Source organism: Lytechinus pictus, chromosome 3 (assembly GCF_037042905.1).
Source record: "Lytechinus pictus isolate F3 Inbred chromosome 3, Lp3.0, whole genome shotgun sequence".
Classification (NCBI taxonomy): domain Eukaryota; kingdom Metazoa; phylum Echinodermata; class Echinoidea; order Temnopleuroida; family Toxopneustidae; genus Lytechinus; species Lytechinus pictus.
The window spans coordinates 58,571,282-58,584,154 of NC_087247.1; the positions used below are offsets into that span (position 1 = coordinate 58,571,282).

A 12,873-nucleotide genomic window follows, 5' to 3' on the forward strand; every position below is an offset into this window, starting at 1 on the left:
GTATGATGATGGAGTAATGGGATACTTTCAGAAGGGATCAGGGTGGACTCTGTAAATCTTCATAGACTTTGTGCAGGACCTGACATCTGAACCCCAAAGAGTTGCAATCATTTGGAACAATTTGACTATGGAAAGCCAGCCATACTATCATATTGAATGCACATGTCCACTCAACATGTTCTCTTCATATGACAAATACTGGCATGTGTCACTGTTTTAGTAATTCTGCCTCTTTTTCTTTTTTTACAAAGGGACAATGCACATGGCCCATGTGGTGGGAATTGGGACATGGCTTTAATAGTAGTTAAGGGTAAATTAGAGTGATCACAACTCTGTAAGACAGGTTTCACATCAACACTAATTAGAAAGCAGGTATTATTCATCTTCATCTTTAAAAAGTATCCATTTGATAAGGAAGACATTCGATGATTCCCCATGTCAATAGAAAAGAGACAAATTATGTAGTTTAGTTTGAATATGTATCACTTCTGATATAGGATTAGATGAAAACTTCAGGGAAAGAGATGCCATCTGAAAGAGCCAAGAGTCTGTATAGTTGATTTGAAGAGGGAAAGGAAGAGGTGTAGGTAAAATAAATAGTTCTATTTTAAGACATGTTTGGTAAAAGGGTCTAATTTGTATAATTCTAACCAAATCCTGTTTCTATTTTGAGAATCCAGCAAGCAGTTGGTGTCACGCTACAGAAACTAAATGACTTGAGAGCCAAGTAAAGTTCAAGCAAGTATGATAACTGTGATGCAAACTTTATGTTTCCATACCCATCCATAGTTGGAGAATACCTATTCTTCTTAATCATATATGGATCTAAGGTCTTCTTTCAAAATATCAAAGTCTTCAAACAAACACTTTAACTTTGACCAATTATTTATTAATCATTGAGTTGAAATAAGTTTGAAATGAAAATGGATTATAGATTTAGGATCGGTAGTATCTTTTCTATTTTGATACTACAAAAAAGTCTGTTTGCAAATTTACATACATAGTTGATGTTAATAACAGTTTTTGCAAACCCTATTTACTGTCTACAAGTATTAGATAAACAGATTCTTGCATGATAAGTAAGATGCATGGTCATTGGCAAATGTGTATCTGTAAGGGTATGCATTCAACACAATTATATAGAATGGATTTCTCTACAGGAGCTGGATACAAAATGACTCAACTGATTCAAGAGGAAAATTGTTGCCTTGACATCAAAACAACAAAATAAATGGGATATTCCAGATTGAATAGTGTAATTCTTCATATATTCCCTTTAACATAGAGATTACAGCTGTTTCAGTGGATTAAGCTTCTTTATTGTACTTGAATATATGTTAGAAGCTTATCTCTACAAGTGAAATTTCACAATATATGACATGAATATGATTATGTGCTATTTTTGTGATTTTCATTAAATCTAACGAGACATTTAAAAAGGCATATGTCCCATTGTCAAGTATCATGTCATCACGTGATAACTAAGCCTGCATTATTCCAACCTAACTTATTTTGTTCTCATAAGTATTAAATGATTGTGCAGGAAGTGGTAAAAATTTAAAAAAAAAGTATGATGACACATCATGGCCTCAGCTGACCTAGGATTGCATCTTGAATCTTAAAAATTGACACCTGTAAGACTGGGATAACTAATTACATCTTTCGTGTACAAATAAATTGGCAATGACATCAGGCACTGAAGCTACTTCAATGGTGTGAAAGATATAACACAAAGATGGTAATACTAATATTGTGAGAGATACTTTTTGCCAACCATCATCCCTTGAGAGATCATAATTTAATTGAATCATTCAAGAAATTGCATTATTATTCCTTGCACAAATTTGTGAATAAGGAGGAAAAATTAGTTTCTTCAGATATACGGTTTATTATTTATGACAAACTGTATATGCTTTGCATATCCACTTCTAGGGAAGACTTAGTGAATAAAAAGCATTATGTATACAATAATTTACTCCCAAATCAATGATAAGATCTTCATTATGATACATACAGCAAAAATAAAACTCTAAACAAAGGTAGGAGGGGAAGATTAATATAACCAATCAATGTACACCTTGTCCAAGAATAAATTATCTATCAACCATACATAATTTCATATAATACTTTAAATAATTAATATAAAGCAATTGCATAAACATTTGGAAGTATCTATCAAAATTCATTTTTAATTTCACCGCTAATCTCTTTTTATTTCACGATGTACCTGCATAATAATACTGCAAAATTTAAATGAAAATACTTATAAAACTGTGGGATGTTGCTAGCTTCAATATACAAGTCAAGTAAATCAGTATCCTGAGATGCACACAGTTCAACTTTATCTTGGCATTATTACAATTAATAATAACACTAAACCTTTAACATTGGCAAAGGTATAATTACATCTTAAATAGTACATCTTACTGCTTTATTGTGCAATCATCCCAAATCCTGCACCTAAGTCCAGCTCAATACTCATTTAAGTTTGCTTATATTTCAAAGCAATAACTATAAGCCTTTTGAAGTGAAAAATATACAACGTCAGAGAATTTCAAAATGTATGATAATATGACTAGATTGAAAACTTAAAAAGTTTATGTGAATACCAATACTTGACCCAGTGGCCATGTCCACAGTAAAACCTGTATTTCATTAGGTAATCACATGAGTATCATCTCATTTCAGTGGGTAAAACAAGGTTTCAAACTGTTCTACCATATAGCTTAATTTTGTAGGTTATAGCAAATCTCTCATGAAGATGGTACAGCCAAAGCTGTGACAAGATAGATTCCTCAGTATGCAACCTTTTGTCAATGCTCCAAGACTGCTCTAGATTGATTGAATATTGACTATTCCGATGGAAGCAAATCAAGAGCCTCTGAAGAATGATGTTCCATTGTCCAGTGCTATGAAACTTCTCCAAGCAGTTCTTCCTTTCTGGTTACTGATTCAGTGGAAGACAATATGAAACATCAGTTTGCACTTGTCATGTGCCGTCACCATCACTTTCCAATTGCATTGTCGAGAGAAGTGCACTTCATGTTCCTTCACATTGATATAGGAATCATCAGTCATTTCCGGAAGCCTCTTGTAAGGTACTGTTCTTTTTAGAGTTTATAAGAATATTGAACTGCCTGTTTTCCTCTTACAATGTTTGAGTTCTCTTGTCTCCATCCAGTTACAGGTGCCATCAGGATATCTGATACAGCTAGAATATTTACCTTCACAATCTGTGTTTCCTGTAAGGTATGGGTTGTATGGACATACATCTTTTTCTTTGGCTTCAGGAGGCCAATACAGAGTTCCAGTTGTTATCTAGAGAGAACAAAAAAGTAAAAAGAATTAATTTTTTAAAATTCATATAACCTATATGATAGAGTAAATCTCTGCTTTTTCAACACATTTATTGATAAAGTCAATAAAAATTAAATTTTTACCTCATATGCTGATATAGATCCATGTTATGTGTGATATTCTTTCACAAAAATGCTCTCTTTTTTTCTCTCTTTTCTTCAGTTAAATAACTTGTTGTTTTTGTTTAAAATTGTCCAAGTTGTCTCAGACATACAGACTGTCTTCTCTGCTACTTTCCCCATTTCACTATATTATATGGTACAATCCTAATATTATAGAGTAGCGCAATATCCCAAAACATTTTTGCTATTATAATTTTAGGAGTGTAAGTTTCGTGCTGAAATTAAGGCAGGATTATGTGTTTCAAATTCTCTTTTGTGATTTGGGGGGACTCTCATAATCTTGTTTGTAGAAAGTGAATGACTGTAGACAAGTGTTGTAAATGGGCATCTTGCCTAAAGTACAGGTAAGTTGACAATTCATATCTATAGGGCCGTCTGCACCATCCCGAGTTTTCAAATTAGCTCACTATTTCTGATCCGGCAAATTATCCCGATCTGAACAATATCGAGATTATTTGCAATGGAGATGCAATTATCGCGCTAGTTCGTTGGATTAATCTCGAGATTGCAATCCCAAGTCAACTTGCGATTATTTGCAAATAGCGCACTATTTTACAAATTATCGCGCTAATTCATAGGTGCAGACGCACTCGGGATTATTTATTCACGGCATCAGACTATAATGCATCCATGCCTCACTCGAGCAGGAATCGCTCTTCTTGCGATGGTGGAGACGGGGTTTCTTGAATCGGGAGATTAATCGCGAAGAGGGCCGATCAGGCTAAAATCTCGAGATTGAGCAAACTCGGGATGGTGCAGATATGCCTTATGGGAGCAAACAAGGTATGCAAAACACCCCCCCCCCCTGCTACTATTATATAAGACAGTAGGTGAAGAAGCAAAGGTATGTACTTGAAGGGTGAAGATTACACATAAAGTATCCAAACAGGAGACAAATCATCTGACTTTATTCTCTTCCCATAATATAGAGTGAAAAACAATAGCTACTTTATAGTTGGCCACACTTTAACACTGAATTGAGACAAATTAGTGCAAAGTTGCCTTGTATGTACGTTTAATATTGGATTATTTTTCTGATGTAGAGGTATGCTGCTTGCATGACTCTAATGTGATTGTTCACTATCTTCTGTAATATGAATAGATAAAATTGATTTCTAAGGTCTCATGATGGTGTGCATATTGATGTGTGTGAGGGTGTGGGTGTGTGTGTGTCTGCACTGTTAGATTATCTTTATTCATTGTCACCTGATGAGACTTGGAAGTATTCAATTATTGGGAACAAACAGAGATATATCAAAGTTAGTATGGTTATATCCTTAGAGAAGGCACTTAAGTGATCCTTACCCCTTTCCTTTGTATACAGACAGTCTAGGACAAGTCTGGCTGGATGAAGTGGACTTTCCTGATTCTGTTTTCCTATGCCATTTTAATTGTAGTTTATGATGCCTTAGGGTTGGATAGCTTTGAGCATCAATATACTTAATATACTGATACAGCAATGGCCAAGGCTGATGACCAGTTGTTAGATTGTAATCATTTTTTAATTGGTAATGAGATTATGAATGGACAAGACAGTCTTGTATTTTATGAGGACAGTAAACATGTTTTCTTGACAACCAGTCTGGTGTAATTAGAATAGGATGAATGACAGGAAGTGACCCATCGATTGTAGATCCCACAACTAAACAAACCGTTAAAACATTTTCCTTCTTTTTTGTCATTGATTCACTCAAAACATCCCACCCTTGATTTATTGATTTCTAAACAATTTTTTTTTAAATACACGTTCAACCAGCTTAGGTATTGAGACATACTTAACATCAGACACTGAGTGTCTTAGGAACTCTGTTCATTGCCTTATTTTTTTTTTTTTTCACTTAAAAAAAGTCCATGCATATTTTCTTTGTTATATCTTGAAATGCATTAATCATTCTAATATGTTCTACTTACATATTAATGGGAAAAAATCAAACTCAATCTGTTGATTTCAGATAGGAATGCATCTAGCACAACATTCAAAACTGATTATATTGTTTGGGTTTATTTCACTACCTTGCTCACAAAACAATTTTGAAGGAAGAAATGAAAATAAAAGTTTTGTTTGTGATTCTGTACTATTAGCAAACAAACATCGGAATGTGAGAACAAGCATGGTGCTCTTTGGTACATTGTCATCATTGTATGTCACTATTTCTCAAGCTGAATGTGTATTGATAGGTTAATGTTCCATCTAATGCTTCTTTTCACTTGCAACAAAAAGTGACAAATTGTTTCTTTTATGTTGCTTAGTGTTGCTTGTTGGTCACACCTGCAAAATATAATCAGAGTCCTTTTTCATATAAGTTCATTTTTTGTATTGTGAAATACATAAAGTGACAGAGATAGGTCATATATCGTCCATTAGTATTTTTCCTGCTATTTTCAAGTTGTGTTTAGTTTTTACAGCATATTTTAGAAAATTATTCTTTTTAAATGATGTATAAATTATCCAAAGCTAACCTTTGGGGCATAGTTTACTTGAAATTTATATGAAGATATACATGTACATCAGAGCCATATATTTTTCACACAGTGTACCTATTTTACCAAAGATATGTTCATGACATGCAGTTAATCATAGCTTAGTCAACGATATATTTGAGCAAATTGGCAGCAAAGCTTCTTAGCTTGCCTTATACAACAAGGAGTTGCCTATTTTGTTGTAAACCAAATTTAAAAACCAATAGGAGTAAGCTAACAATTTGCAGGATTTATAGATGTGATCTTTAGTATAAAACAAAAATTTCAAGTAGTTCCTTTCCCTTCATTACCATTCTCCTGTCAAGGTTAATTAAGCCTGTAGGTCTTTTTTTAGAACTCTAAAGTATTTCATGACACTATTTGGGTCATAATGTTTCCCTCTATTTACAGATATGACAATGACATTATATACCTTAAAATATTTTTAACAAATGTATATTTCAGTATTATATATAAATGATACTGCAGAAAAAGAAATGTAAAAATATATTTTTGGTTCTTCATCTGTTTGAATTAGAATGACATCTGTCTTTCATCTGTACATCTCCAAATCCCTTGGAATATTAGTCCATTGGAAAATCTTTTTAAAAATTGATGTTGAAAAGATTGAGTATCTCAAAGGAAAGCAATTTTGAAACATTAACACCCCAAAAATAAGGTAGAACTTACCCTGCAGACATCACAATATTTTTTGTACGAATGCCTCAGACCTCTCCTCTGATTTTTTGTAAGTTTGGACTTCTCAACGACCCAGTCGCATAGGCCTATGAAGATTTCACCATCTACAATATAACCTGGAATAGAGAAGGATGGACAAAGAAGTAGAAAGGAAAAGAGAGAGGGGAAAGGAGATGAGGAGAGCCATTGTAATCAAATTCATTTTAATAAATTGATGATTTATAGCAGGTCATGACACAGAATGACTCCTATTTCACCCTCTTCTGGCTATAGACTGGTTTGACTTGATCTGTTAGTTGTGAGTGACACTCTGAAGATGAGATGCCCAGGTGACTAGAAAACAACTTCATTTCATCGTAAACAACTTAATTGTTATAACTTAAGTATAAACAAGAAAACCCACTGAGTTAACAGACTTGAGCCCATCCATGGCTTTCAATATCTACCCTTTCTGCATGGGTTGAATTAAGTTGCCTCAGAATAAAGGAGCCCCCTCCCATGACCTAGTGATGCACACTTCTTAACCCCCCACCAGCCAAGCAATGGCCCCTATTGTGTCTGTGGTTTGTAGCCCATGGGTCTCTTATCCCCTTTAAAAGCAAGACATGTCAGGAATATCCTATATTATTTGATGTCAGTCTAGGAAGAATAACAACAACTCTCACCCACAGAAATGTTTTTAAAATGTTTATGTTCTAAACCACCCCCCCCCCCAAAAAAAAAAAAAAAAAAAAAAAATGTCATGGAATATGTGTAAAATGAAACAGTAACATTCTAATGCTGCAAAGTAAAAGTTGCCTTATAATTATTATTATTTTGTTGTTGCTGTGATTGGTATTTTATTAGCCCTGCCCAAACCCAGCCTGTCATTTCTGTTGCTTGAACACATCACCTTATACTATATAAAGCTGCAGAGTTATAACAATATTGATATTTCTTTCTGCACCAAATATGCCATCCATTTCCACTCCTTTCACACTTATTCAAGTCATGCCTTTGTATGCAAGTTTGAGTGACAAGTTACAACATTTTGGGGGAAGAAGAGATATGTATGCCATAATGGGCAAGAAGTGTGAATCATGATAAATCAATTGGTTTAAAGCACATGAAGATGCAAAGTGCAAAATGTAATTCAGATTCTTTCTTTCAGTGTTTACTGGTTGAATGACAGATAATAAATTGTATAATTTCTTGATTTTTCTCATTTATTTCTGTATTAAAGACTGTGAGGCCGTTCTCATTATACGCTTTCTAAAAGTAGTTTACTGGAAACAGATTCAGGGAACCATTTTGAAAGATCGCTTTGCTAGCGTTCCCACTTGATCACACGAAAGTGGTTTCAAAATCACTTCCCGTAAAGCGATCTTGTTGCTATGGAAACGCTATCAGTGGGGTGACACGTTTCGCGCGAAATTCGAAACCGAACTAGTTTCCAGTAAACTAGTTTTAGGAAGGTATTAAGAACAGTGTCTATGATTGTAGTAACAGAGAGTGGGATCCGCTCTTGACATAATGTGACTTTTGCAAGAATATAAAAATCTCATCTTTGTATTTGTTTTGAGATGCCCACTCTGTATGGTTATATACTCCAAGCAACACTGAGGACGCATAGGGCACGATAGCACTAGAGGAAGTTGGGTTCAGATTGTATTAAGAACAATGGCAGATTCTTAATGACAAGCAACAGCTGATTCTTTATACCTTGGCATTCCTTACATGCCATTGAATGTCAAGTCAAGTTCATTTCTTTTTTTTCAACCTTATGATTTGCTTTCTTGAAAATTGTCTTGTACTTTCGTCTTTGTATCTTGCTAACATATGGGGTGACCTAGACCAGAATAAAATTAAAAACTGGATTGAGTCAATTGTTTTCTCATATTTTAATTGAAAAGTGAATTCATATGAAAAACAAATTAAATTTGGAAGAAAAAAAGAAAAATCAAACAAGTAGAACTCAACATTGAAAATTTTAGCCAAAATCAGAAGTAAAATTATTAAAGTTATGACAATTTCAATTTTTCTTTTTTTTAACAAAGCAGTGATGTGCACATCATTAGTGGTAAGCTAATGAGAAAGTTTACATGCTGCACCTTCACTATGTCTTTTGTATTTTATTATTTCAAATATGTTTGATTTTTCTCCATTATTCTCTTTTCATTTAAATCAACTTGTCTTGGGGGAGGACTTGAACTTTAATTCATGTAAAAAAATTGAACTAACTACCTAACTCTTTTAAGAATTAAATGTCACTTGACATACTTAAGAAAAAAAAAATATATATATTTTCGATCAATGCCCACTTGCACTGATCTCTCATTTTGATTCACATTTTTAAACGTATTTATGTAATGTACTCTGTATCATTCTAGAAAAGGCACTCTAACAATTTTAGTAAATTATTATTATTAAAAGCAAGCATTTGTCTTGAATTAAGGTATATTACTTAGCCATACTCATCATTTGATCACTGAGATTAGGCAAATATTTTGTCTAAGTATATATAATAAGGTGAAATTTATTTCCAAATCAATTCAAAACATTTGATAAAAACATGAAATCACAAATCAATATATATGTACTAATAATAGGTTAAAAAAACAGCAGAAAACATAACAAAAGTACAATTTAACACAAAAAATGCAGCGTATTTAATTGGAAAATGGTGTATGCCAAAGACAAGGTAAAATATACTTCTTTATCATTGAATTGAATACCAACCATAGCAAGTTATATAATTCTTTGGTATGAATTGATATCTTGATGTGAGTAAATCTATAGAGCCTAAAATGGAAAAAGACTAAAATAGTGCAGATACAATTGGGGGGTTCCATGACTTTGCTCCAGTGACAATTGCTCCTATTAATATCTGCTTGTTGAGCCAAACAGAAAACCTAATAAACTCTAATCCTTATCTTTACATTATTCTGAACCAAAAACTCTATTACCCACCTAATTCTAACCCCATGCCCTATGAGATACTAATACAGGAGCAAATGTCGCAGGAGCGGAGGTATCACCACAATTGAGGTTACATAGGATGTAGAATTATCACAAGTGTTACTTAATACTTACAGGAATGTACCAATAAGTTAAAAAAATCTAAGTTTGAGTCATAGTTTTATACAATTCTTAAAGATTGGCAAGAGAATGATTTCTGTTCAAAACTTGTAATTACCTGTGCCACTAACATTTCTCTTGTTGGTGATAGGTCACGATAAAGTTACATGATTTAGAGTTTCCATTTCGTTATTGTGGTCTTTAGATCCTTTCCTAATAGCCTCATGGAATTTATCTGAAATCTTTTTATAGTCCTTAGCATAAATATTCTTCCAAGATATCTGTTTTAGCCTTTCATGTATTCATGAAAATGGCTTAGGTTGCACTTTTAAATTGAAGAGGGTTAACCCCATCTTCTCTCAATTTGCCTCTTCCATGTTCTTGATATGTGATTTGAAAGATGCATTATTAGTGAAAAAGAAGCTTATTTAAATAGATAAGCCTATCATACCACTAATGATTAATGGAGCCATATGAGTGAGATAATTTGCCTTAAGATTTCATTAGATCTTCATGGCCTATTTTCATCCCATCAGAGAACAAATTGTTAGACACAAATTGATTGAATGCCTTGAATATATCAGCTTTCTATTATGCTTCAGGTAATCCTTTTCTGCACTTTTCTATGCTTTGATAGGGGAAAATACTTTGAGAATCATAATTGAAACTATAGCTTAAATACAAACGAGAATCTGTGAGAAGAAAATTAACTTCAGGAAAAGATCTACAAAGTTAAATTAGTCTTAATGACATAATCTACCCTGTACCCTAGATAATTATTCAAGCTGTGTAAAAATGTTGATCCCTCAAAAAATGCTTTTCATTGGAACAAGTGGTGTCTGTACAAAGCCTCTGGGAATCTCTGTAGTTTTAATTTCCATGAAGCTCAATGTTTTTTTATTTCAGGTTTTTAAGGTAATGTTAGGAAAGCATACATATAGCAATATTGAATACACATTCGTTAACAAGCAATTTATTTGTATAGTATGGCACTCCCCTTTATTATTTGCGAGGTCCATGAATAAAGTTCATTTCATAGTACTAACTTTCACACATATTAAAAATGTTCCAACTTGAACTTCCTCTCAGACTTCATGCAGAGTCATCATCAAGCTTGTTTACAAGGAAAATAATCAAATGTGCTTTTGGGTGGAGACTTTCTGGCAAATTTTCACAGGGTTCAATTCTCATTTTAACACCTACGCCCACACCCTACCTGTAAGATACAGGAGGTGAGGGAAGATGGAAACAAGACACACTCCTACATTTTCAGATACTAAGGTGGTTCAGGAGTTCAAATCTAATTGATTTAAACACATGCACATTCATGTCCTTCATCTGTTAACTTGAAGAAATCAGTCTTTTCAAGTTGAAGGTTATGAATTACTAAATAAAACTTCAAAGTGGCATGATTTCTGCTTGTTGTGAAAGAAGAAGTGTGTGTTCCATGAGAGGGGGGTCATGATTTAGAAAAGGGTTTTATTCTCCATATGGACTATCCTGTAGTTAATGCTGAATGGTTTCATACTGCTGTCATGATGTGTTTATATGATTGTTTGTTGGTTCTATTGATGGACTCTGCACCTTTCAAGGATTGTAGTAAGTTTTTGGACTATGGCCAACAAAAAGCTGCAAATGCATATACAAATGGTTTTCCATATTGGGCAGACTGCACATCAAGAAAGTCAAAATCTAAAAAAAATAATAAGTGCAGGGAATTTCGTATTTCTCCAGTCACAGAAAATATCTCACTTTAAGGTCATAATTTCACTTCAGGGCCATAAGTTCTGAAGAAACCTTTTGTCCTATCTTACCTTGCACTTCCTTGTCTCCAAACAAGTATTTTATATAAAGTATGTCGAGAGGATGCCAATAAATAAGTTAAATTAGTCTTTAAAAAATGTGTTTATCAAAGAGATCAATTAATGGGTATACAAGCATATATCCACACTCAGACACTGAACTTGAAGTGCATACAATTGTTTAGGATTTTAGTAAATAGTACAACAAATTGGAGTGATTCTAGATTGAGTGGTAAACATTCCTTATTGTAACCAAATACAAAGCACCATTTGTATGAGCCATTTGGTGTTTGCTCTTAATACTTTCTGCAGAGTACCAACTTTGTAGTATTCATAAGGAATTTCAAAAAGCTCAAATGTACATCACCACTGTTGTATTAACCCATTTGTGTTATGTGGATAAAAGATACATTCATTGAAACTTACCAGCAATAAGATATCTTGTATCCAATTTGAGTTGCTTTCCACACATACTTTCTTCTGGTTCCGTGTAGACATTTACTGTTGACTTTGGTGATATCATCTCCTCTCCCTTGTAAACCTTGTCAACCTTTAATGTGTATCTCCTCTTGTATTGCCATGGAAATGTTTCCTTGTATGCTCCATGATGATGCACTAGGCGTGGCTGGTCAGCCACCATGAGAGGAAGGTCAGGTTCCTCAAGGTATTCAGGTTCTTGAGGTGGAGGTTCATCAGCAAGGACCAGAGGAGGAGGGTTCTGGAAGCCTAAGAAAGGATTCCTCCACTCGGGTTGTCTAGGTGGGGGATCCCTTGGATGTGGCCTTCGGAGGACTGGCTCCCACCATTGGGGCTCCCTGAAATCAGGGAACTTGAAAGAAGGCCTCTTTGTAGTTGGATCTGGTGATGGTGTAGGAGCAGGTGCCTTTGAGGATTTGGCATCACCTGTTGGCACAAATGCCTCTTCTAGTACTTTCCCTCTGATAACTGTAAATATGATAAAGAACAACATATTTTTTTATGTTCACAAACATGAGATGCACCATGTAATCAAGTCATACTATTTATTCATATTATGTTTGTTCTGTTTGCCATCTTACTCATTTATGCCTTTATCCCTTTCTCATTCCCTTCCACCTTGTTGAATTTGCCAATGGCACAATGCAAGTTAAAGAACACTGACTACCTTCTCCTTTGGTACCCTTGAACTGAGAATGACATTAAACTCATTTTAAAGGATAATCAGTTTTACAGACACAGTCTGACCAGTTTGATCTAAATCTTGGGGTACTGGTAATTGTGTCTGGGGAAAGACATATAAAATCATAACACTGAGCTTCCAACAAGACTCCCTTAAACTTTCACTCTTTCACATGTACTTATGGATCTCTGAATATGTAGTAATGCAATATGATTTT

The 12,873-nt window shown here is 34.0% G+C and overlaps 1 protein-coding gene across 1 annotated transcript; it reads right to left on the minus strand.

The window, feature by feature from the left end:
* Positions 1-245: 245 nt before the first annotated feature.
* LOC129255460 (uncharacterized) lies at positions 246-12,467 on the minus strand. Its single transcript, XM_054893811.2, has 3 exons — positions 11,924-12,467; positions 6,630-6,754; positions 246-3,318 (listed from the first exon to the last, which is right to left on the minus strand). The coding sequence occupies exons 1-3, from the start codon at positions 12,465-12,467 to the stop codon at positions 3,118-3,120; spliced, it is 870 nt and encodes a 289-aa protein (XP_054749786.2). The 3' UTR covers positions 246-3,117.
* Between the last annotated feature and the right edge of the window lie 406 nt (positions 12,468-12,873).